This window comes from Neomonachus schauinslandi, chromosome 7 (assembly GCF_002201575.2).
Source record: "Neomonachus schauinslandi chromosome 7, ASM220157v2, whole genome shotgun sequence".
NCBI classification, from domain to species: Eukaryota; Metazoa; Chordata; class Mammalia; order Carnivora; family Phocidae; genus Neomonachus; species Neomonachus schauinslandi.
Window position 1 is genome coordinate 93,477,548 of NC_058409.1, and position 24,807 is coordinate 93,502,354.

At 48.6% G+C, this 24,807-nt stretch overlaps 1 protein-coding gene across 3 annotated transcripts in view; it reads right to left on the bottom strand.

The window, feature by feature from the left end:
- Positions 1-24,807, bottom strand: part of WWC1 (WW and C2 domain containing 1) — a 147,962-nt gene that overhangs the window by 11,368 nt on the left and 111,787 nt on the right. For all 3 annotated transcript variants that reach the window (XM_021701206.2, XM_021701208.1, XM_021701211.2), the window contains 8 exons: positions 22,661-22,769; positions 22,130-22,210; positions 21,401-21,487; positions 20,201-20,393; positions 11,914-12,066; positions 10,099-10,190; positions 3,834-3,963; positions 2,440-2,604 (listed from right to left, as the gene is read on the bottom strand). In XM_021701206.2, coding sequence (XP_021556881.1) covers positions 2,440-2,604; positions 3,834-3,963; positions 10,099-10,190; positions 11,914-12,066; positions 20,201-20,393; positions 21,401-21,487; positions 22,130-22,210; positions 22,661-22,769 — 1,010 coding nt within the window. The remainder of the gene's footprint in view (positions 1-2,439; positions 2,605-3,833; positions 3,964-10,098; positions 10,191-11,913; positions 12,067-20,200; positions 20,394-21,400; positions 21,488-22,129; positions 22,211-22,660; positions 22,770-24,807) is intronic.

The following is a 24,807-nucleotide window of genomic DNA, read 5'->3' on the forward strand; positions in this document are numbered from 1 at the left end:
CCTGTTGCATGGGATGCACGCTGCCTGGGGATTTCTTAATTTGCAGCCTTGCAGGGTTGGAAATTGGTCCAGATAATGAAACATGGGAAGGGCTCCCCGTGGTGCTAGGTGTGTTACAGATGCTTAATAAATAGCATCGGAGCTCCTGGTTATTTGAAGATGCCAATCCTGGGAAAGGGCCACTAAAAGTGAGTCCATCTGAACAGGGGACCAGGGATGCCTGGGTGGCTCAGTCGGTTAAGTGTCTGATCCTGGGACCCTGAGATCGAGTCCCGCATTGGGCTCCTTGCTCAGCAGGGAGCCTGCTTCTCGCTCTGCATGTTCTGCCTGCCGCTTCCCCTGCTTGTGTGCTCTGACAAATAAATAAATAAATAAAATCTTAAAAAACAAAACAAAACAACAAAAAAACAACAACAGGGGACCAGAATCTTACAGTAAATATTGGGGAAAAAAACTTCGAGTCTTTAGTTGGAAAGGGGAAACACTTTATAAAAGTTATTATCTTCTGTCTTCCATTTGACAAAATTACAACTGCATTCTAATTCTGATGAAAAAGAATGAATCAAAAACTAATTTCTTTGGTGTGATTTTTCTGATGAGTGATATTCTTTACTTTGTGTTTGAATTCCACTGCACAGTCATAAAACTGGTAATTCTGCCCCAGCCAGAGGGTTTCATCCATTATCCTACGGGCTTTTCTAAATCCTTCAAATTATTCACATTTGCAACATGAGTTGGATTTTTCTCTTCCTCAGCTGTGAGCTGGCTTAACTGTAGGATTCTTCACCTGTGATTCAGGAATTCCTTAACATCAACATTACATTCAGTGTCTTCAGGAAACTCTGTACCTTTCCCAAGATATGCAGCCAACGTGCAGACGCTTACAAGCTCAAACGATTAGTTAGAGGCGTGACACTGAGGGGAGGGATTTATGTTATTTCTGGGAGGGACTAGGGGAATGTTTTTGTGGGGAATAACTAGTAAGTAGCTAGTAAGTTGGTGACACTGCCATATTATGAAAAAATTAGCTTCTCTACTCAATCTTATAATTTTGGCCATGGATACTGAATATCAGATTTTTAAAAATTTTTATTTTAAAGATTTTATTTATTTATCTGAGAGAGAGAATGGGAGAGAGAGAGCATGAGAGTGGGGAGGGTCAGAGGGAGAAGCAGACTCCCTGCTCAGCGGGGAGCTGATGCGGAACTCGATCCTGGGACTCCAGGATCATGACCTGAGCCGAAGGCAGTTGCTTAACCAACTGAGCCACCCAGGCGCCCGTGAATATCATGTATTGAAAGTGCCCCTCAATATCCCCTCTCCGTCCCAAATTACAGTAGAGGGGTAAGTGGCAGGTTGATGATATAGGCCGGGTTCCATGGGCTTCGCCTTCTATGATGACTTATTGGAACACTAGACAGGGAAGGTTCTGTCTGTGCTTCTAGTTAATGTTCGCTGGTTCTCTATGGCAGAGGGTAAGGAAGAATGTTGACCCAGGACTCAGGTGAGGTGTGCATGTGTCCTACCTGCGCCATCCCTGAGGAAGGCTGGGACCCCCTCAGGTGTGGTAAGTGCTAAAACGTTCCATTTACGGTAGAATGAGAGAAGGAGGCTGGCCTGGGAACGGGTAACCTAATGAGACGGATACACAGGGAAAGGTGCGAGGGAGCAAAAGCCTACCGTAGGACTTCTCAACTCCAGTGCAGCCTGTAGGAGAAGGCTAGCAACCAAAACAGGTAAAGAGGGCCAGGTGGCCAGACTGAACTTGACAGCCTGCCCTCTCCAATCAGCCAGTCATCTAAGGGCAGCTGCTTAGCTCCAGCCAACTGCCGCCGTCAGAGAATGTGCAGCCCATGGGGGCAGGCAGTTTCTTGTTTTCAAGAGAAACTAGAATTTTATGTGAAATCTCTTCATTTTTCTTTTACTTTTAATTGCCTTCCCTAAGTTTTCAAGGTTAGCAACAGGTTTAATGAAAACCAACCAACCAACCTGTGGCTAAATAGCTAAATAGTACAGGCACGTTGCGTTTTTGCAACCTCAGGCTACACACTAGGATCGCCCTGGAAGTGGGGAAGAAATGCTCGTTCAGGGACAGTGAGGGGTCAGTCTGATCTTAGCAAGTGGTCATGTAGAAGGGAAGGGCAGGCTGCGAAGAAGAAGGAGGGGAGAGCTGGCTGGAATGACAAAAAAAACCCCAAAACACTGGCCTTGTACGGGTTACCAAGCCTTTCCCATATTTTATCTAATTCAATCCCTAAAACAGTCCTTTTAAGTCAGTGTATTAACTCCACATGCACTGAGGCGTTAACTCCCCTGAGGATAGCTGACAAAGTAAGAGTCATCAGAATTTGCACCCAGAACCCTGTGAGGTCCAAGGCTCTCACTACTCCTCGGGAAGCAGGTGTTCGGGAAGGAAGGCAGTACCACGCATTTGCTTACCCGGCACACATACTGGCTTTGGGGTCCTGGGGAGAAGGTCTTAGAGCGGATGATGGTGCTCCCTCGAAGAAAGGGCCCTGGGGATGGTGCGCCCACCCGGCGGTCCTTGGGCCGCACCACTGTGGGAGATGGGGCCGGGGTCTCTGTGTTGGTCTCTTTGTCCACCTGAAGAAGAAGTCAGAGCTCTGAGGCCACGAGTATCCATAGTGTCTCGGCCACCCAGCCGAGACTCGTGGGGCAGACTCCCCAGCTGCTCCCCACTCCCGTCATCTGGCCTTTGACCCCACAGATAACAGCTGGGGGCTTCGTAGGCCGTAGCCCTGCCAGCCGGGACAGCACCCAAGGCCCCAACTACTGGGCCCCTATTCCTCCACGTGGGTTGGAGCATATTCAGTCCCCAAACAAGCTCACTGAGCAGAAGAAGGATGGATGCCCTTGACTTCATACCCTCTAGACATCTATGCCAACCACATTTTGACAAAGACACACCCAAGGCCTCTAGTGCTGCAGCCAAGAACTGCAGATGCTTCCCTGGAATTATGGAGGCAATCCGCAAATCTCAGTCTTTCAACTTGGTGAGCAGGTTTTCTACTGTCCTTTTACAGCGGTCACCAGCAAATGACAAACAAACAAGAACACCTGAATGCAGGGCCCTGTTAGCCTACAGTGCCTTTGTGTAATTTTGAAAAAGGCAGCCCTTTTGGCTGGAGAGACTGCAAAAAGACTTTCCTCTGGGTGTGGAGCAGTTGGAAGGCGGCCCTAGGTTCTTCTCCAGCCCCTCTTGGCCAGGCACCTTTGTGCAGTGCTCAACCCGCAGCTCCACCCCAGGTGCCCTGCTCGCACACAATGGGGTGCTCTATTTCCTGCCGGTGGAAAAGACAGAGAGATCTCTATGCAGAGTGAATCTGGCTGTCGTGTGTAACCCTAGCGCAGCAGAGGTGGCGAGGGGAACTTGACTGGACTCCTTTTTCCTATTGTACTTTGGGCAGACCCAAACAAAGAAATACATTCCTTTGAAACCTTAGAACCTGTCAGCCAGGTTGGTATTATTGTATCCGTTTTAGAGATGAGGAAATGAAGGCTGGAAGGGATGAAGTCACCCGCCTAAGACTACACAGCCAGAGAGGAGCAGAGCCAGCATCTGAACCCAGACCCATCTGGCTACAAAGCTTGAGGTCAGTCCAGAGAACCAGGGCAGCTGCAGAGGGCAGGAGAGAGGAGGGGAGAGCCAGTTTACTGTCACTGAGATGACCTGCACTACAGGCCGGGACGCTCCTATGCAGCCTTCTGCAGGTCACCCCATTCCGAGGGCCTGTCCCCTGAGGCTGGAGAAGTCCAGGCACCGAGGGCTATTTCTCCAAGACAGCCCTTCCTGTCTCTCTGGGCCTGCCTACCTTTAACGCTGGGCACTCGTCCCTAGCAGGTGAGACTTTCTCAGTGAAAACATCCTCCTCTCCCTCCTCCTCCTCCTCCTCCTCTTCCTCCTCCGCCGGCGCTTCGTTCTCGCTGGTCTCCTCGTACCTCCTGTGATGACAAAGAGCTTCGGTTACCTGCCCAGAGACCACTCTGATCTGCTCACTTGCCTCTAAATGCACCTAGGGCAGAGCTTCCAAGCCTCTTCACAGTTGAGGACATATTTAAACAAACAAACAAAACTTAGTGAGGTCTAACTGACATACAACACAAAGCATTTCCATTGTATAGTTTCATTTGACCGATGTATTCCCAACCAATGTATCCCCCCGTGTAACTACTACCACACTTGTGATACAGAACATTCCATTACCCCAGAAGGTTTCTTGCACCCTTCCCTATTTAACTTTTCCCTACCCCCGGCCCACCCCCGATCAGCTTTCTGTCACCGCAGATTGAGTTTTCTAGCATTTCATATACATGGAATCAGACAGTATGTGCTCTTTTGTCTCTGGCTTCATTTTCTCCATCTAAAGTTTCTAAGATTCAACTATGTCCGTGCCTGTATCAACAGTTCATCCCTTTTCATTGCTGAGTGGCATTCTCAATGGAATGGATACATCACAATTTGTGTAACTATTCACCTAGCTGGTGATGAACATTTGAATGGCTTCCATTTCTTGTCAATTATGAATAAAGCTTCTTTTTTTTTTTAAGATTTTATTTATTTATTTCAGAGAGAGAGAGAGAGAGAGAAAGCACATAAACAAGAGGGGGGAGGGGCAGAGGGAGAAGCAGACTCACTGCTGAGCAGGGAGTCTGATGTGGGGCTCAATCCCAGGACTCTGGGATTAAGATCTGAGCCAAAGGCAGATGCTTAACTGACTGAGCCACCCTGAGGGGGGCTGCAGATGGATTTACTCCAGTACAGCGCCCCACTCCTTTCTTTTTTTTCTCAGATATTTTATTTATTTACTTGGAGAGAACTAGAACACAGAGGGAGAGGGAGAAGCAGGCTTCCTGCTGAGCAAGGAGCCCGACGTGGGGCTCGATCCCAGGACCCTGGTATCATGACCTGAGCCGAAGGCAGTCGCTTAACTGACTGAGCCACCCCAGCACCCCACTCCTTTTTTTTTTTTTTTTTCAGATATTTTATTTATTTACTTGGGAGAGAACTAGAACACAGAGGGAGAGGGAGAAGCAGGCTTCCTGCTGAGCAAGGAGCCCGACGTGGGGCTCGATCCCAGGACCCTGGGATCATGACCTGAGCCGAAGGCAGCCACTTAACTGACTGAGCCACCCAGGCGCCCCCCTTTTTTTCTGTATGGCTGTCCAATGGTGTTCTGGCACCATGTGTTGAAAAGAGTTTAGTTTTGGTGATACTTTCCATGATTATTCTTTCCCTTTGGACTCCAGGGTTGGGAGGAGTTGTTGTGACAAATGGACTGCATTTGTTAATTACTATTTTATCTTTAGTCCCATCTTCTCAAAGACATACATAATCACCAGGCTTCTGATCAGCAGGAGACAGTGTTGCCATACTGAGCTGAAGGAATTCGAGCCAAAAGCAGAGAATCTGACATCCTGTTAGCTGGCTCAGTGAGACTGTGGACAAGCATAAAATCTCCCTTGGGATTTTCTTGGATCTCCAGCCCCAGCCACAGGACTAAAACCTCCCCTGCCCTTAGATGGGGACCAGAGCTAATGGACACCCCTTGCTCTCCCTCCTTTGCCCCACAGCTTCTCGATCTACTCATAAAAGGGCCATTAAACATGGGAATGCACGACGAGCACCTCCCTAAGAATTTGGCAGATGCCACATTAACCAGCATTTATTGAAGGCTTAATAAGCACCAGGTGCTGTGCTAAAGCCTTACAAGAACACTGAAAGCAATTACTGTTTCCATTTTACAGATTCAAAAGCTGGGGATCAGAGAGTTTCTAGGCCCTGTCCAGTATCACAGACCACTAAAGGGTGCAGCCAGGTTTCCCATCCAGTCTGTCCAACCCCACTAAGTGCTTGACCACTATGGAAGTTTTTTCTTTCTGACCATGAATCTGATCTAAATATTTCCTGAAAGGGGAAAAAAAAAATCTCAACTGTCAAGAGAAACACGATTAAAGTAGACATCTTCTCACCCTTTAGAGTGGCAAAATATATAGATATGAGATCATATCAAGTGCTGGTGAAGGCATGGGAAATAGGCATATCCCTGCAGGGAGTGTACCTCAGAGCAGCCAATTTGCACTCTGAAGTCAGTTTAGCAGTATCTGCTAAAATAAAATATGTACGTATTCTTGATTAAGTACTGTAGTTAGATTATATTGAGCATCAGAGAGGGTGTAGGCTTAAGGGTACTCTTAATCACTGCTGGTGGAAGCATTTACTAGTACAATCTTATTTGAGAACTATTCTGCAATGCCTATTAAAATATAAAGCACACGTGCCCTGGGACCCAGCAATGCCATTTCTCAACCTCTGCCCTGGACACACACACACACACAAGTTCCCAAGGAGGCAAACACAGGAGTTTGTCTGTGATTAGCATTGTCTGTGATTATGGTCTCTTATATTTTCTAATACTCTTAGAATTTTGTTTTGCTTGTGGATCTTAAAAAAAAAAAATCCAGGCTTGTGATTAAATGCACTAAAGAAACCTAAACAAATAAAAGGAGGGAGTAACTATGGCACCCTGGCCCTTGGGTGCTGAGAGAGACGGAGCAGAAATTAGAACAGGGCCAGTGTTTGGGGGACCTCGGCACAGGACTCCGGAGCAGAGCAGGCACAGCAAAGCTAGTTAACATTCCAGGACCAGAAGAAGCCTCCAGTCTGGGGGGAGGGGGGCTGCAGATGGATTTACTCCAGTACAGCAGCTCTGGGATTCCTGGTCCTCTTTGTGAGTCCATGTCTAGGGAAGTTTGAATGGCAGGGGTGGGGAGAGAGGGGGCCGCAAAGGGGGAGAGAGAACAGAAGGCAGTTGCTAGGGGATGGCTTGAAAAGTCTCACCACAAGCTTGGAATTTGGCAGAAATCACTGATCTTGTGCCAGGGTTTTGGAAGACAGGTCCTGGGCCTATTTCCGGCATCAGACCTTTGCACAGCCCAGCCCAGCCCAGCCCTGCCCAGCAGTGTGCCACAGAGAGGGAGAGAGAGAGAGGGAGAGAGGGAGAGACGAGAGAGGGAGGGGGAAGGAAAGGGGAGGTAGGAAGGGATGGAATGGGAGAAGAGAGACAGCGAAAGAAAGGGACACAAGGAGAGAGAAAGAAGGAAAGAGAGAAATTGAGACAGTTGAGAGCCCTACAGCAAACAAATGAACATACGAAAATTCAGGAACCTTGCCCTACCCTTTATCACATGGAGAAATAAAATGGTAAAGGAGAAGAGTAAAAGAGGGGTGAGGCTGTGGGCCAGATCTAGCCCATTGCCAGTTTTGGATAGCCCAAGCCATGAGTGGCTTTTATATTTTTAAGTGGCTGGAAAAAAAAATACCCAAAAGAAAATGATATTTCATGACATGTGCAAATTATATGAAATTCAAATTTCAGCATCCATAAGTGAAACTTCAATGGCAGAGACATGATGGTTAGTGCATGTACCATCAAGGGCTCCTTTTACAGCACAACCACAGAGATGAATAGATGCACCAGAACCCGCATGGCCCACGAAGCAGACAGTTACTATCTGATCCTTTCCAGAAAACATTTGCTGACCCCTGGAGTAAAAGATATTATGGAAAGGCCCTTTCTGAGACCAAATGTATAACCAGGGGCTGTAACAGAATAATACAGAAGAGCTACTGAGTGTTTCCTGTGGGACAAAGTCTGTGCTAAGTGCTTATCATGCATAATTCTATTGAGTCTATAGAATATCCCATGCATTGTGGCCACTCTTTAAATCTGTATTTCATGGAGGCGGAAATGGAGGTTTAGAGCCATGGCTGTCAGCCCTCACTGCACGTTAGGGTCACCCAGGGAGCTTTTTTAAAACTCACTGGTGCTTGGGCCTCACCCAGACCGAGGATCCCACAGGAAGCTGACCGAGCAAGACTCCGAATCCCTAGCTATCTGCATTCAGAGCACGTGCACTAAAGCCCGACCATGCTTCCTCCCGGAGGGCAAAGTCACAGGTTCTGGTCGTTTCTGAGATGGGATTTGCCCTCTCCCTACCTAGCTGGTAGTTTAACAGACTTCCTTTTCATTTTCCGAGTGATAATTTCTACCATCTACTGAGCGTCCACCATGAGCTTTGCACTTTATCTTCATGACGGTGGCTTTCCCTTCAACCGCCTGCAGTTAAGCCCACGCAGCTGGTGGATACCCCGCTTTTCCAGATGAGGCTCCGACGAAGTTAGATGACTCGCCTGACAGCAGCTGCCCTTGCGGTGGAGGGTAGTGGCCGAGAGGAAGCCCGCCATGGGCTCTGGAGAGCCGGTTATGCTCTGCTTCTGGATTTGGATGCTGGTTACATGGGTACTTAGGTTTCTGAAAATTCACTGAACTGTACGCTCAGGGGAACTTTATGTAAGCGTGTCATACTGCAAGAAAAAGTTAAAGATGCTTTGCCAAAGGTGACCAAAACAGGACGAAGCTAAGGTTTGAACTCTGGTCTATACCATTGTTTCCTAAATGTGTGAGGAGACCTCTCTTTTGGGATACAAGAGACTGAGCAGCCTCGAAACACACCGAGAGAAAGCTGTCTCCGGTTCTCCTTTGGACACCGAGAAGTCTCTGGCAGCGCATGTCTTTAATATTGCCGGAACACTGACTAATCTTCCTGTTTAACAGTGAGAGAAGACCTCAGGCCCAGAGCCTTAGTGAGCAGTAGGTCCAGGCGGGTTTTATACTCTTGCTTGATTTTCATTACATTTAATTTTCCAGTTACCTTCTGAGGCAGACTTGGCTCATGGCCTACCCAGGATCCACTTCCACTTTCTTCCCAACTTCACAGACCTCATTTCCCAGCCTCCCTTGCAGTTAGGTAGGCCAAATGGCTTAGCTCGGCCAATGAGAATCAAGCAGAAATTGCTGGGTGGGACTCCGAGGAATGCTCCGTGGTTAAAAGGCATACAGGCACATCTTTTGTCTTTCTACTTTTCTGATGCTTGCTTGATGGCTGGTGAGTCAGCAGCCATTTTGAGCTATAAAGCAGCCTTGATGATGGCAGTCACCCAGTAAGAAGAACAAAGAGAAAGGAGAGGAGGAGCCTGGGTTCCCAGCAACACCATGGAGCTGACAGATGAAACTGCGACTGCTTCTTCCCATTCTTCTTTGTAAGTAACAAAGAAATAAACTATCTTAATTTAAGCTTATTATTTCTACTCTCCGTTCCTAGCAGTCAAATGCAATTCCTTATTGAAACATCTTCAATTTATGGCAGATTATACTTACTTTCAATATATAGTAATATAACTTTTTTTTTTTTTTACACCAAAATAAATGTAAGTGAGTAAACACAGACACTAATATGTGAAGTAGCACGAGTGATTTATAGATCACAAAACGACCAATTGGGACAAAATTCTGGGAACCATCTTATCAGGCTATATACAGTTGATCTTGGATGACATGGGTTTGAACTGCACAGGTCCACTTATATATGGATTTTTTTTGATAAATATACTACAGTGCTGGATACATATTTTCTCTTCCTTATGATTTTCTTAACATTTTTTTCCTAGGGGCACCTGGGTGGCTCAGTCAGTTAAGCGTCTGCCTTCGGCTCAAGTCATGATCCCAGGGTCCTGGGATCGAGTCCCGCATCGGGCTCCCTGCTCGGCGGGGAGTCTGCTTCTCCCTCTGCCTGATGCTCCCCCTGCTTGTGCTCTCTCTCTGTCTCAAATAAATAAAATCTTTAAATAAAAATTTTAAAAAACCTTTTTTTTCTAGCTTACTCTCTTGTAAGAATATAGTTTATCATAGATATAACATACAAAGTATGTGTTAATGCCTGTTCATGTTATTGGTAAGACTTCTGGTCAACAGTAGACTGTTAGTAGTGAAGTTTTGGGGGAGTCAGAAGTTCTATGTCGATTTTTGACTGTGCCGCGGCTTGGTGCCTCAGTCCCTGCGTTGTTCAAGGGTCAATTGCACTGCCTTGTTGCCTTGTAGAGAACCCGTGAGGAGAGAGGTTCTCAGTTTTCCCAGGGGAACACTCCTCTTGGTTGCCCTGGAGTTTGGGCATCTCATTGCTGTGTCCAGGTCCACGCCAGATCAGTTCCGGAGGCTCCGGAGGGGAGTGCTCACTTACCAGCTGTCTTGCAGGGTCTGTGTGTCGCTCCTTCCCTCCTGCCTCTTCTCCAGCTCCACTGCCGTCTGTTCCAACAGAGCAGACACGGCATCCTGTGGAGACAAAGCCCATGGCTTCATCTGCATGCCGCTGGGGCCACCTCACCCGGCAAGAATCAGAGCTCAGAGTGTGACCCTCCCCCTGGACTGGGAGTGAAACTGAAGACCAGAGTGGGTAAGCACCTTGCCCCACGGTCACTTATAAACTGGAAATACAGCACTCAGTTCATCTAACTGGCAGCTCTCCTGAGAATAGCCCCTGTATGCATGGACAGACTTTTGGAAGACAGTCTAGTTTAGTAGTTAGGGAGGCAGAATTATAGGTCTCTGGCTGTAAAGAGATTATAGTATAGTTGGGGAGACCATCACATGAACTGTCAATAACAAAACAATGTGACGTTTCGGAACAAAGGAGCAATGGCAAAGTCAGCTTGGGGGTTGCATTCAGGGAAGACTTCCTGGAGGAAGAATATCTATACTGAATGGTGTCTACAGTGGGGAAGCCTATGTGACTTGAGGAAACCTCTCTGAGACTCAGTTTCCTCTACAGTAATTTCTAGTAACTACTATAAAGGGTGGTTATGAAGATTAATTGAGAATATGTCCATATGGTATATAGAAGAGCACTGAGCACATAATTAGCACTCAGTAAATGGCAACTAACAGTAAAGCAAAAACTGATCTTGTAGTTTTCTGAGCATATGGTTAATTTGCAAACACCCTTGGTAGTGTGGGCCAGAGCCTGAAAACTCCCTGAAATTTTCTTTTGGGGAAGAGGGAAGAAAAATCCATTCAAGTCCTGGTATACATCCTGCACTGATAGATAGCTTATGATTATTCCCTTTAGAAATGGGAACAAGGAAACGAATGTGTCTAGGGTTGACGTCACTCACCCAAGGACACGCTCTAGAAAGCAGAGGATGTTTTCAAGACCTTTACCAGCTCACAGACTCTTTTTGGAGTGACGGAGACCTAGCTTTGTTGCTTACTGGATGTATGTATGTCCTTAGGTAACCTTTCTGAGCCTTGGTAAATGGCACATTATAAACAGAGGACAGTGCCCAACACAAAAGGAAGTGCAGAAAATGAGGAGAAGGATGAAAAAGGAGGTGGAGGTGACGAGGAGGAAACAGATTTAATCCTTACACTTATCCTTACCTGTATGACCTAGCCCATCCCTTCCCCTGAAATTCTGGGCAATGACTATCCAAAGTAAACAAGTACTGACTGTTCTTTACATGTACTTCTTCAAACCCTCCTAATAACCTTTTTCAGACTCAGATTAGACATGAAAAAAACAGAGGCTCAGAGAAGTGAAATGATTGACCTGTCACCCAACTAACAAACACCCAGTCTTCTGACTGTCCCTCCTGTGACTTTCTGTTGCCTCTTAGAGCAAGCCTCCACTAGGGACCACTACGCAGATAGCAGCACCTCAATAAAGGTTAATTTTCTATCTTGCACGGATTTCTCCTTCCTTCTCCACGTCACTAAAAAAAACACATAAATTAAGGTTTTTGTCGGCCAAGTTCTATTATGTCAAGCAAAGTGCAGAAGGGGAGAGCACAGATGTGGAAGATGTGCAGATGGGGGGCTACCTGCCCCTTAGCAGAGGTTCCTCCTATCCTGTCTTCCTCTCCCTCTCTGTTCCAAAACCCTCTGCTGCTTCCCCCACTTCTGATGCCCAGCCCTCTCCAATTCTGGGAGAGGCTTTTCCTTCCAACCATCCACGTGCTGCATACATAGGAGGGTGGGGCCAACCAGGGGCCCAGCTTACCGTGCCTTCAGGCCCTGGGGTGGGGACCTTAGCTCCCACTGGTTTGGGCTCCCTGCTCTGTTTCTTCAAGTATTTGTAGCTCAGGAGGTTGTACCAGCGAGTCGACCTCTCCCCAGACCGACAGACTTCAGCCAGGCTGATCTGGGCACCTCCCTGTTGAGGATGGGAAAAGGCAAGAGTATAAGCCAGGGCTTGACAAGGTATTCTGGGGAATTCCGCTCCTGGGGAAAGTAGGAAAAACACCCCCAGAAGGGATGGGAGCTTCTGGGAAGAGGAAAGGACAAGTTACGAATCATTTTCCATAACTCACTCATTCACTAACTTATTCATTGGTTTACTCATTCATCAAATCTTTTTTGAACACCTATTGTATGTATTTTTCTTTTTTTAAAAATTATGATAAAAAACATAAAATTTACCATCTCCTGTGCCCCAGTTTTACTGAAATATAATTGACATGTAACACTGTACTAGTTTAAGTTGTACAACATAAAGATTTGGGGGTTGCCTGGCTGGCTCAGTTGGTAGAGCATGGGACTCTTTATCTCAGGGTCGTGAGTTTGAGCCTCAGGTTGGGTGTAGAATTTACTTAAAAAAATAAAGATTTGGGGGGCGCCTGGATGGCTCAGTCGTTAAGCGTCTGCCTTCAGCTCAGGTCATGATCCCAGGGTCCTGGGATCGAGCCCCACATCGGGTTCCCTGCTCCGCAGGAAGCCTGCTTCTCCCTCTCCCACTCCTCCAGCTTGTGTTCCCTCTCTCGCTGTGTATCTCTCTGTCAAATAAATAAATATAATCTTTAAAAAAAATTAAAGATTTGGTATAATATGTATTGTGAAATGATTACCACAGCAAGTTCAGTTAACATCCATCACCTCACGTGAGAGCTTTAAGATCTGTCCTAAGGACTTCCAAATATGCAATACAGTGTTGTTAACTATAGTCCCCATGCTGTACATTACATGGCTAGAACTTATTTATTTTACAACTAGAAGTTGTACCTTTTGATCACCTTCATCCATTTCCCCTACTCCCCCACCTCTGGCAATGACCAATCTGTTGTTTGTTTCTATGAATTTGATTTTTTAGATGTCACATATGAGATCACACAGTATTTGTATTTCTCTCTCTGGCTTATTGCACTTAGTATGTTCTCAAGGTCCATCCATATTGTCACATAAAATTTGCCCTCTTACTTGCTTTTTTTTTTTTTTAAAGATTTTATTTATTTGACAGAGAGAGACACAGCGAGAGAGGGAACACAAGCAGGGGGAGTGGGAGAGGGAGAAGCAGGCTTCCCACTGAGCAGGGAGCCCGATGCGGGGCTCGATCCCAGGACCCTGGGATCATGACCTGAGCCGAAGGCAGACGCTTAACGACTGAGCCACCCAGGCGCCCCGCCCTCTTACTTTTAAGTGTACAGTTCAATAGTGTTTATATTTACATCATGAAACAGATCTCTAGTACTTTTTCATCCTGCAAATCTGAAATTCCATATGCATTAAGCAATTTCCCTTTTCCCTTCCCCTGGTCTCTAGTAACCACCATTTTACTTTCTGTATCTATGAATGTGACTACTTGAGATACCTCATATAAATATATGTCTTTTTGTGACTGGCTTATTTCATTTAACATAATGTTCTCAAGGTTCATTCGTGTTGTAGCATGTGTCAGGATTTCTTTCCTTTTTAAGGCTGAATAATATTCCATTATATACAGAGATCACTTTTTTTTTTTTGAGAGAGAGCATGTGCGTGCAAGCCAGGCTGGGGAGGTGGGGGCAGAAGGAGAGGGAGAGAATCTTAACCAGGCTCCAGCCCAGCACAGAGCCCGACATGGGGCTCAATCTCATGACCCTGAGATTGTGACCTGAGCCAAAAACAAGAGTAGGGACTCTTAACTGACTGAGCCACCCAGGCGCCCCAGAGACCACATTTTTTAATCCATTTATCTACGGATACACATCCAGGTTGCTTCTGTCTCTTGACTACCGTGAATAATGTTGCTATGAACACAACGTGCAAGAATCTCTTCCAAACCTTGTTTATATACCGATGTGAGATTGCTAGATCGCATTGTAATTCCATTTTTAATTTTTTGAGGAACCGCCCTACGGTTTTCCACAGCGGCCCTGCATAATGATTTACATCCCAACCAACAGTGCACAAGGTTTTCTTTTTTCCACATCCTTGCAAACATCTGCTCTCTCTTGTCTCTTTGATAATAGCCATTCTAAGAAGTGTGAGGTGCTATCTCACTGTGATATTGATTTGCATTTCCCTGATGATTAGTGATGGTGATCATCTTTTTATGTGCCTGTTGCCCTTCTGTATGTCTTCTTTGGAAAAATGACAATTTAGAACCTCTGCACATTTTTAAGTTGGATTGTTTGCTTTTTTGACTATGGAGTTGTATGAGTGCTTTATACACTTTTGATATTAACCCTTTATCAGATACATGACTTGCAGATATTTTCTCCTATTTGGTAGTTGCCTTTTCATTTTGTCAATGATTTCCTGCGCTGTGCAGAAGCTTTTCAGTTTGACGTAGTCCCACTTGTTTTTGTTTTTGTTGCCTGTGCTTTTGGAGTGAGATCCAAAAAATCATCATCAAGACCAGTGTAGAAGATTTTGAACAACTCAAAGCTCCAGCAACAGGAGACTGGAGGAATAAACTATAATATATCTATGCAATGGGATATTATATAGCTATGTACAAAAAATGAGGAAGATCTCTAGGTGCTGATGTGGAGAGATTTCCAGGCTGTATTGTTAAGGGGAAAAAAAAAAACCCAGAACAGTGCAGAATGGAATATGCAGTATGCTACTTTTTGTATAAGAAATGGAAAGAGGTGGTGCCTCAGTTTGTTAAGTGACTGCCTTCAGCTCAGGTCATGATCCTGGAGTCCCAGGATTGAGTCCCACATCGGGTCTGCTTCTCCGACTCTCCCCTCTCTTGCGCTCTCTCTCTCTCTCAAAAAAAAAAAAAAAGAAATGGAAGGAGGGATGAGAATAATACATTATCTCTCTCTATATACATATATTTTGCACCATATTTGAGGTGCAAGGGAGCCTGAACATTATCACAGGAACATATGTGCAACAAGAAAGGATGGAAAGATAAAACACTAACCAAAGTGGTTAGCTATCTAGGATAGGTGGGCGGATTGGGTGCAAGGGGCAGGGGGAACAAGATTTCTCTTTAGTTAATCTTTCTATACAGTTTTCCTTTGAATTGTGTAAATGGATGCCTTAAGATGAAGGCAAACGACACCAAATTAACCTAACTGAATATAACCTCCCAGGGAGACGATTTATTTCCGGTGACATACATCCTTCATGGCAAGAATGATAAAATAATTCTCACCATTCCTCAGAGGCCTTATTGTTTCAACATGCCTTCTTTTGAAGAGCCCTGAGCAGGTTTGGGGTTTGGCTGACTCACCATCCCCAAACACGACAGTGGCTGTGCCAATGGGTAGTAGAAATGCCACAAGCCAGTTTGTGAAGTGGGCCAGTAACCAAGTGATGGCCCTGGGATGAGGAGGGGCCTCTCCAACCTACCTGGGATCCCTTTCCCCAGTTTTTCCTTCTGTTAGGATGGACCAGGGCATCGTATGGACTGTGCAAGCCCATCGTGTGGCTAAAGGTTAATTTCTACAACAGTGGTGAGTAGTCCAGCGAGGAAAATAAGGTAAATAACTCCCACCTGCACGACTAGAGTCAATTCAGGTATTGAATGCCTGGTGTATTTTAGGCACCTGTAATACATTTAACTATACACAAATTTGTGTATATTACTCATTTATTCATTTAATAAATATCCTCCGAGCACTTAGCAGCAGACTTACATAGAAACATGTAAGACAAGATTCTGCCCCCAAGGGGCTCAAAGACAGGCAAATGCATCAGATATTACAGTTCAGAACTTGCCAGGCCATGTTTGAGGGGCAAGGGGGAATGAATATAACGACAGCTTTGAGGTGTAACATTGCCATCAGATTACTATGAATTCCAACAGGACAACGCTGTCTATTTTGGGCTGGCTTATAGGTGAGAATATGGTCCACTTTGGTAAACGATTCACTTTGAGGGCATTCATTTATTTATTCAATACACACACACATGCTAAGTGGCCTCTATGTGCCAGACACTGTTTTGGGTCCTGGGGATACAGGAGAATTTAAGGCAGATAAAAATCTCTGCCCTCATGAGCTTACATTCCAGTCTGGGGGAATCAGATAAACAAATCAGTAAGTAAATACTATATTGTGTTTCATGGAATCTAAGATGCCATCAATTATGCAATATACTATTTCCTGCTCTCTAAGAAAGAAAAATAGTTACCATTTAAACTATGACCTGTCATCTAGTATAAACTGAATCATGATTTTAGAGATTTGATAAAATGTGAAAATCACGTGTCCCCTAAAATCTGTGATATAGACAAATGCTAGGTGGGGGAATGTGGCACAGAGAAAAATAATACAGAGAAAAGGGAGTAAGGGTGGATAAGAGAGGGGAGGGGGAAGGAAGGAAGACCTCACTGAGAAGGTGACTTTTGGGTCAAGCCCAGAATGGGGCAGGGGGAGTGAGCCTTGCCTATCAGTATCTGGGAGAAGAGAATTCCGGTCAGAGGGGACAGCAAGTGCAAAGGCCTGGAGCGGGGAGCATGTTTATGTATTCAAGGGGCACAAGGAGGATGGAGGAAGAGTCTTGGGATGAAATCTGGGAGATAATAAGGGGCAAATCCCTGAGGGCCCTGGGGGGGGGGTGGCAGGCAAGGGGCCCGGGAGTTGACTCTGGGCGGGGACGGAAGCTCCTGTAAGGTTGTAGGTAGAGGAGTCACATGCACTGATTTGTAATTTACTAGGATCACTCTGGTTACCATGTAGAGAAGAGATGAAGGGAGGCAAGGACAGATGCAGGGAGACCCCGTAGAGTGCTACACGATCCAGGTGACAGACGGCAGTGGGGCAGGGGTAAACGGCTGGGGCCTGGGATCTTTTGAAGATGGAGCTGCCAGGAGTTCCTAAAGGACTGGATGTGGGGTGGAGAGGGTCAAAGATGACCCTGTGGTCTCTGGCCTGGGTGGTGGAAGGACGGGGTTGCTGTCAGCTGAGACAGTGAAGACACAGGAAGAAAGATCAGGGGCATGGTTGTGGACAAGTTCATCTGAGATGCCTCCTGGACAGGCAGGAGAAGATGTGGAACAGACAGGGGGGTGTAATGCAGCTGTGAGTGCAGAGGCCCAGGCTGGAGCCATACATCTGGCATGGTGTTGGACGCTGGAGGACAGGGATCTCGATCACCAGGGCAGGGGATGCAAATGGAAAAGGGAGAGGCCTGAGCCCTGGCGCCCTCCGACATACAGCGGTCAGGGAACCGAGAAGAATCAGCGGAGACAGAGGAGCCAGTGATGAGGGAAAGACGCTGAGAGCAAGGTGTCCTGGAGGCCAAGTCAGGGCAAAGGATGCCGAGGAAGACTCGCTGAGCAGAGCAACTGAACCAAACACAGCTGACCAGCCAAGGGAGATGAGGACGGAGAAGTGGCCACTGATGACCTTGCCGAGCACATTTCCAATGGGACGGGGAGGACAAAATCCTGTGTGAGCTGGCTTACAGAGAGAACATGAACTCCCTTTCCACATTTTGCTATAAAGGAAAAGAAACAAGGTAGGACGTGGAGGGAGAAATGGGTAAAAAGCTGCTCTCTTTTTTTGCTTTTTGGGTTTCTTTTTAAGCATTGGTGCATTCACAGCATGTTGGTATACTGACAGGCCAGATCCAGTGGAGGAGGGACGACTGAAGAGAGGAGAAAGCCCGAGTAACCGGTGAGAGAAGCCGGCTTCAGGTGGGAGTGGGGAGGAGCCAGGTGAGAGCCAGGAGAAATGGCAAGAAGGAGCGAAGCAAGGACCTCAGCAGGGGGAGCTCAACAGCGGGAGAGGAGCTGCGGAAGTGTGAGGAGAGGGTAGGAATTCGCCCCTGGGACAAGGGGAAGGCAATAGGCCTAGGGAGAGGCAGTATCAGTGCTGAGTAGCATTAGGGCTCATGACCCTAATGAGGTTTATGACCATGATTTTATTTTATTTTTTAAAAAGATTTATTTATTCATTTGAGAGAGTGAGTGAGCGAGCGCACGTGCATGCTTGTGTGTGGGAGGAGGAGCAGAGGAGAGAATCTCCGGCAGACTCCTGCTGCACGCGCGGAGCCTGACACAGGGCTCTCGATCTCATGACCCATGAGATCATGACCTGAACCGAAACCATGAGTCGGATGCTTAACCGACTGAGCCAGCCAGGCGCCCCATGACTACGATTTTAAAATAAGACCCTACAGCGTGGCTGTGTTTCCCCACAGGTGCACAGGTGGAGAGTTCACTTTGACAGGGCTGGGGTTTTCCCCAGGGGGGATGGCAAGGTGAAAAGGGGCAAGGGAGCCTCTTGGTTGTAATGATTACCTATGGGATAGGAGCGGGGCCTGGGAAATTGGCTTTCTTAACAGAACCTGAGCTGAATGGCACTGAGCTTAGCAGCTGGGGAGTGGACAACCAGGGCCCAGCTGGAAAGCCTGTTATGCCATGCTCAAGCATTTGGTAGAACTGTGGCCTGAGATATTGGGGAAGGCAGGCCCTGTATTCATCCAAACCCATAATCCATGTCTGGGGGCGAGGGGGGAGATGACACTGTAACCCCCTGAGAAGTAGGACAGTACGATGCCTGTGTGGAAGGAAGCTGCACAGGAAACAGGCTTCTCCACCGACTTGATGGATGGCCTGGGCAGGTTACTTAGCCTTTTGGGGCCTCGACTCTTAATCTATCAGATGGAGGCAATCCTGACGCTTCTTCCTCAGGCTGCTGGGAGGGTTAAGTGCAAACTGCACGCAGAGTTCTTAGCGCGGTCCTCGACGCAGACGCCGCTCAGGAGGAGGACCACTGTTGCAGCCTGGCTGATGAAGCAGCTCCAAACAGACTAGAGATTCCCCAAACCCAGCAGCGTAGGGAGCCTGCGTGGGAGCACACAGCCTTTCTCCTTGAGTCCCACTTCCTCGCCTGCTCCCCTAGCCACCAAACCACGGCAGCCTGACACTCCACATCCCTGCGGGGTACGGGTACGGGAGAGTAGATTTCCCATTGGCCACAGACGGAGACGAGCCACAGTGCGACGAGCGCTTTGGCTGCTGCCATGGCGACCAGCAATGGCCAGACTTCAATTAGGAAGGAGGAATAAAAGACATCCAATTAGGAGAAAAAAATAGGATTCTCTTGTCATTGAGGAATTCCCAGGGCTGAGGAAATGCTTCAGCAGAAGAGGCTGGGTTTGGAAAAGCTTTCTGCTCTAACATCCAGAGTCTCCCCTGCTCACCAGTCTTCAGTCACTGTCCTAGCTGTGGGCTCCGGGGAGCACCATGCTGGTAAGAACACCAACGCGCTGACGTGGGTGGGTGGTGCAAGTAGACCTGCCTTAGGTTCTAACTGCTCCTGCTGCTTCTTGACTGTGTGACCCTGGGAAAGTTCTTTTACTTCTCTGTTCTTCGGTTTCCTCACTGGGTAGTGAGGGTAGAGAAACGACATGTAGGGAGCTTAGCTCAGTGCCCACCACAGCGAGTGCTTTCAATCTGTGGATGCTATCGCATTATTGCCAATAATATCATCAACAACGTAAATGGCAATGATGTTGTTCTGTACCGCAGCTGAGGAGGGGGGCGGTGGGAAGTGAGAGCCACGGAGCATCTAGCGTGTGCAGACACATCATTGTGTCACATCCTTGCTATGGGGACCAGCAGCAATCAGCAGCACTTGGGAACTTAACTAGAAATGCAGAATCTCCTGGTGTCCCCACCCCCCCACCAGATTTGCTGAATCAGAATCTGCATTTTAACTAGAGCCCCAGGTAACTTGTTTGCACGTTCAAGTTCCAGAAACACTGCTTAAATCCTCATTTAATCCTCAGAGAGCCATCTGTGAGGTAGGCAGTGTTAGCTGGATTTTACAGATAAGGAGACTGAGACACAGCATTAAAAGAGTCGTAGGCAACGCAGCCTCAGGCCCAAGGGATGCGGCCCTGCAGGTAGTCGGCTCAGAAAGGAGCTTCCTGCTTCCTTGCCCCCTTGCTCCCAGTAAGTGTGAGAACGCGGCTCACCGGGGCAACAGTTCCCTGCCTGGAACCCGGATAAGCTTCGCTGGCCCTACAACCTGAGTTTTCTCAAGCCTCCTCCCTAAACTGCGAGCTGGGCCAATCCGCAGAAGGACAGAAGGTGGGACAGACAGACCGACGGGCATAGCCCTTACCAGGCACTCCTCCAGATGGCTCCTGTCGGTGGTACAGACATCGACTCTTAAGGTCTTCTGGTGAAGGGCTGGATAGGACATGGACACCCAGAACATTTCATTGAACACGAGGGTGTCTGAGGCGTCCAGGGGCCGGGTCCGGAACAGGCAGGTGGTGCTTTCGGAGCAGGGAAGGATAGCTACACGAATGTTCCTAGAGAGAGACAGAGGAGAGCCCAGCTCAGCCTGGGTCTGGGCTGATGTGTTCGGTTAAACAGTTGCTGCAAATCCCTAAGAAAATAACAGTGGAGGAGTTTGTAAGTTCTCAAGGGGTTATGCAGGTATTGGTAAGGGAAGCCGAAAGGGCCCCCAGGACAACACATTGCTCTTCCTCCTTCTGAATCCCCCAATCCTCAGAACCTCAAAGCAGTGGAGCCTGAGGCCAACAGTGTGCAAACTTCTGTGCACAGAAGAATGAGCAAGCCTGCTTGTTAACATTCAGGAAGCCTGACACGACTGCTGAGAGGAAGGCAAGCTGCTATAGCCCTTGCAGAGGGGAATGTGGCAGCCGTGACACAATCAGAGAGGCACTGACCCCAGGACCCATTCAGCTGGCTTTTCGATACTCTCCCACAGATACCCCCGTACAAGGACCAATGAGATATGGAGAAGGTTATTCATTCTGGCACGGTCTGTGCGAGCAAAAGACTGAAAACGACTCTACAGTCCCATCTTGTCTTCCTTCTGTTTGGCCTGCTTTCCTCCTGCCTTTCCCGTTCCCACACGTCGCAGGCCCAGATGCTGGCTGGGTACAGACCACGGAAATAGGAGAAACACGTGGGCAGATGAAATGCAATGAAACATAGAGCTGATCTGCAACGGGAAGAGCCAACAGGCTAACAGCGCAGGTGTCCACCTTGTTCATGAGGCTTCAAGTTCTCGAGGGCAAGGACTTGCTCACCGCCCCATTCTTAGTGCTGGCACATGGTAGGTGCTCACGATGTACTCGTGAAGGAACTGAAGCTGTCTAGAGTGCTTCTCTTTATAGTTAGTGAGTTTGCCATCAAGCCTCTATCCACATTCACAGTACTGACACGTGGCATGACGGTCACACGTATTAAATACACACAGGGCCCACTGTCGGAGCAGTACAGAGAGCGCCCCCGGGGATGGCCACAGAGGCTGACAGGGTGACAGACACCCTGTCTGCTATATACTCACACTTTCTGGTCTTGTTGTAGCAACAGAGCAGAAGGGTTACTGAGCTGGATGATTAATATTGCAAACTGCTTATTCTTCTCATCGTACCTGAAATGGAAAGGGGCATATGGAGCACCTAGGAGTGACACATTTTTCTCTCTCTAAGTGATCACCGATGTGGCTGCTGGCTGCTCGGGAGACTGTGCTGAGCTCGAGAGCGCAGGGCCAGGGCTTTGCTGCCATGCAGGGGTGCAGGGGCAGGGGCAGGGCTGTCAGTCTCAATTTTTTAAAGAGAAGCCCGAAGATTGTGTTACGTGAAATTTCTCGATATTTAAATGTTGGCAATTAATTTCTACTGAAAACAGTATCAAGGCCATCCTGCACAACAAGAAGAACACATCTGGGCTGTAACCCCCAGACGGTGGAAACCTCAATGGAAAGGTAAGACAAACAGCCGCAGCAACAATGACCAAACAGACCAAGACGCAGGAGGTCTCAGTCAGGGTTGCCTCTGCCATTGGCTAGCTCCGAGAGTTGGGGCAAGTTACAAGGTCTTCAAGACCTCATTTTTCTCTTTTGTTAAATGTGGAGCTGAGAGGGAGGGAGAGGGCTGGCCCCCTTCAGTTGGGAACCCACAACTCCCGGCAGGTCCTGCTGGTTCTGCCTTCCTCCCCCGGGGGAGCCATGAAGGTCAAGGCTGGGAGGCTGCTGCCGACCACCCGCTCTGCGCTCACCCTCCCAGTCACTTACTTCAGGGCAATCTGAACCCGGGTTGTACCCACTGCTTCCGATTCGTCACTGTCAAAAGCAGCGGCTTCTGAAGCACCCAGTCTGGAAGGCAACACGGGGAAGAAGAGGGTCAGGCTTCCCTGCAGTAACCTGGGGCCAAAGCCATTTTCCAGAAAAGGGGTTCTCTCTGGAAGGGTGCAGCTGCGTCCTGAAGGACGAAAGTTTGGGTCTGCTCAGACTCCCTGCAGACCCTGCCTTCCCACAACTGCTCGGGATTCCTCTCTGGAAGGGGCTGCCCTTTCTCCAGTACTTGCCCCCCTAGCCATATGCTCCTTCGTGGCAATCACGGGACCAGCACTCCCGCGAATGTGAAGTGCCCCCAGCCGCAGGAGGAGCAGTGCTGTGTGCATCTTCAACACACCCTAAACAGGGCTCCCAGGGGGAAGGTGGGGTCACCTGGCCATGGCCTCCTGTGGGACCCTCCCACACACCCGAGGGGGCCCGGGCTCTGCATTCTCAGACTTCCCAGACAGCCAAGACTCAGGGACCCACCTCTGCACGGAAGCCTCATACACACCACTGTCCCCGGCCACGGATTCATCCGACACAGCAGCTGAGACACAGGCCACTTTCAGGCTGCACCCCTGGGCTGTATTCATAGCTGGAGGAAGAAGGGGGAAAAAGGAAGGATGGGAAGGCAGGGTTCCAAAACCAGGACACTGTCTTTGCAACACACACTTTTGATCTACTCTCTGTCCTAGGGCGGTCCTGCCAAATACCACCTCTGAACTTGACAGCAAGGTCCTGCCTTCCTTTGGGGTGTAGGATTCTGTGTTTAACATCCCAGACTTGGAAACCAAAGCGCCTGGGTTCACCTCTCAGCTCCACCGCTTACTGCTTCATGACACTGGGACATGGATTTCAGCTCTCTGGCCCTTGGATTCCTTCTCTGTAAAATGGGGAAAGTAACACCTACCCTATGCGGCTGCCGGGAGGACCCAACGAGACATTCTAGTGAAGTCCTTAGTACAGAGGCTGATGCAGGAAAACACTTGATGAAATTCAGTACCACTGTCCTTACTGCAATGGTCATTCCTATCACTGTGGTGATGCCTTCTAGATCGATCCCTACACACCTGGGGCAAAATAACAGCCCCTGGACCACTGGGAGGGGCAAGAGGAAGAAAAGACAGGATTTCACCACTGGCTCTCCCCACTCGGGCCTATTCTATTCCATTCCTAACTCTGCTCCTCAGCTCCCCCGCCCTTGACAGAGGCCCTCAAAAGCCTCTGACCCAGGGCTCCAACCAGGCACTTGGCCCATGCTGCACATTCCTTCCTCCCCTAAGTCGCAAGTGCCAATGGTGAGCCAGGCCCGCTGCCAGGCTCCGAGCTAGCAAGATGGACAGGACAGTTCCTGAGCTCCGTGTGGTGGGGAAGACGAGGTTCAGGCCCTGCAACCCCACAGCCAGCACTTCTGAGCGCCCGCTGGGTGCCAGGCACCGGGGCAGCCTGGAGAAGAGACAGGGCGGGGGGCAGGCCAGGCTGAGGGAAGGGACGGGGACAGCGAGCCTGGGGGAAGCCGAGCGGCCATCTGGGTGCGGCTGTCCCAGCCCGCGTCCCATGCCTGCTGCAGCTAGTGGAGAACCCCCCCCTCCCCCCCCTCCCCCCCCCGCCTTCAGACCCACGCATCTCCACCCTCCACTAAACCACTTAAGGAGATTAATTTGTCTGCTGACTGAACAGCGGCACTAATCGCATAACCTGCTTAGTGTCAAAGCTCAGCCTGGCATCGCTCACCGCAGGGACGGCTTCTGGAGATGGCGTGAAGGAAGACGCCATCCTGAGACATGTGCAGTCCTTGGCCCACAAGCCCCAAGGACACTCGGGGAGGAGGGGGTCACTCCCAGCACCTTGCTGGGTCCCTGACTTGGCTCATCGCCATCCTCTGACAGACTGTCAGGGGCTCTTCTGGAGCCTGGTTAGACGTTCCACCTGTACTCGCTCCTCTCCAGGGGACAATTTTCTGAAGTTGGCCACCTGCTGTAGTAGGAAGCCTGTTTTTATTTTTGTTTGAGAGCACTCAGCAAGACTCCCTTCCTGATGAGGGAGCCCCAGGGATCTCTCGGCTCCTCTTCTAAGGAAATGGCTGGCACTCACCCAGCAGAGCCTTTAATTAACCAGGAAATCTCGTCTTGCCCCCACCTTGCTCCCACTGGCCCTTGCACACGAACGGATAATTCTGGGCATAGCAGCAACCATTCCACCCATTCCTGGAGCCTTAAGGCTGAGATGGGTCCACTTCTCCCACCTGGCCTCAAAAGGAGCCAGAAACAGGAGCCCTGTGCATTCAAAGCCGGCACACGTCTTAGTGTGGGATCTGGGCAGGTGGTCCTGGTGCCAGTCCTGATTCTGCCACTTCCTAGCCGTGACACTGACCTTCCTGGGCCTCACTTCTTTTGTCTGTAAATGAGGATAAAAATAGCACCCATCTCACAGAGTTGTTATGAGGCTTAAATGAGTAAATACAGAACAGTGACCGTACCTTGTATACCTGCATTCAATAAATCGTGGCCAGGAAAGCCTGGGAGCCCCAGGTGAGCTATCTGGGCACCCTGCTCAGTTTTGACCTTCACACCAGATGGGCATGGTGGGGCCAGTGAGCACCGGAGTGTCTCAGGAGCAAACACACAGAGCTG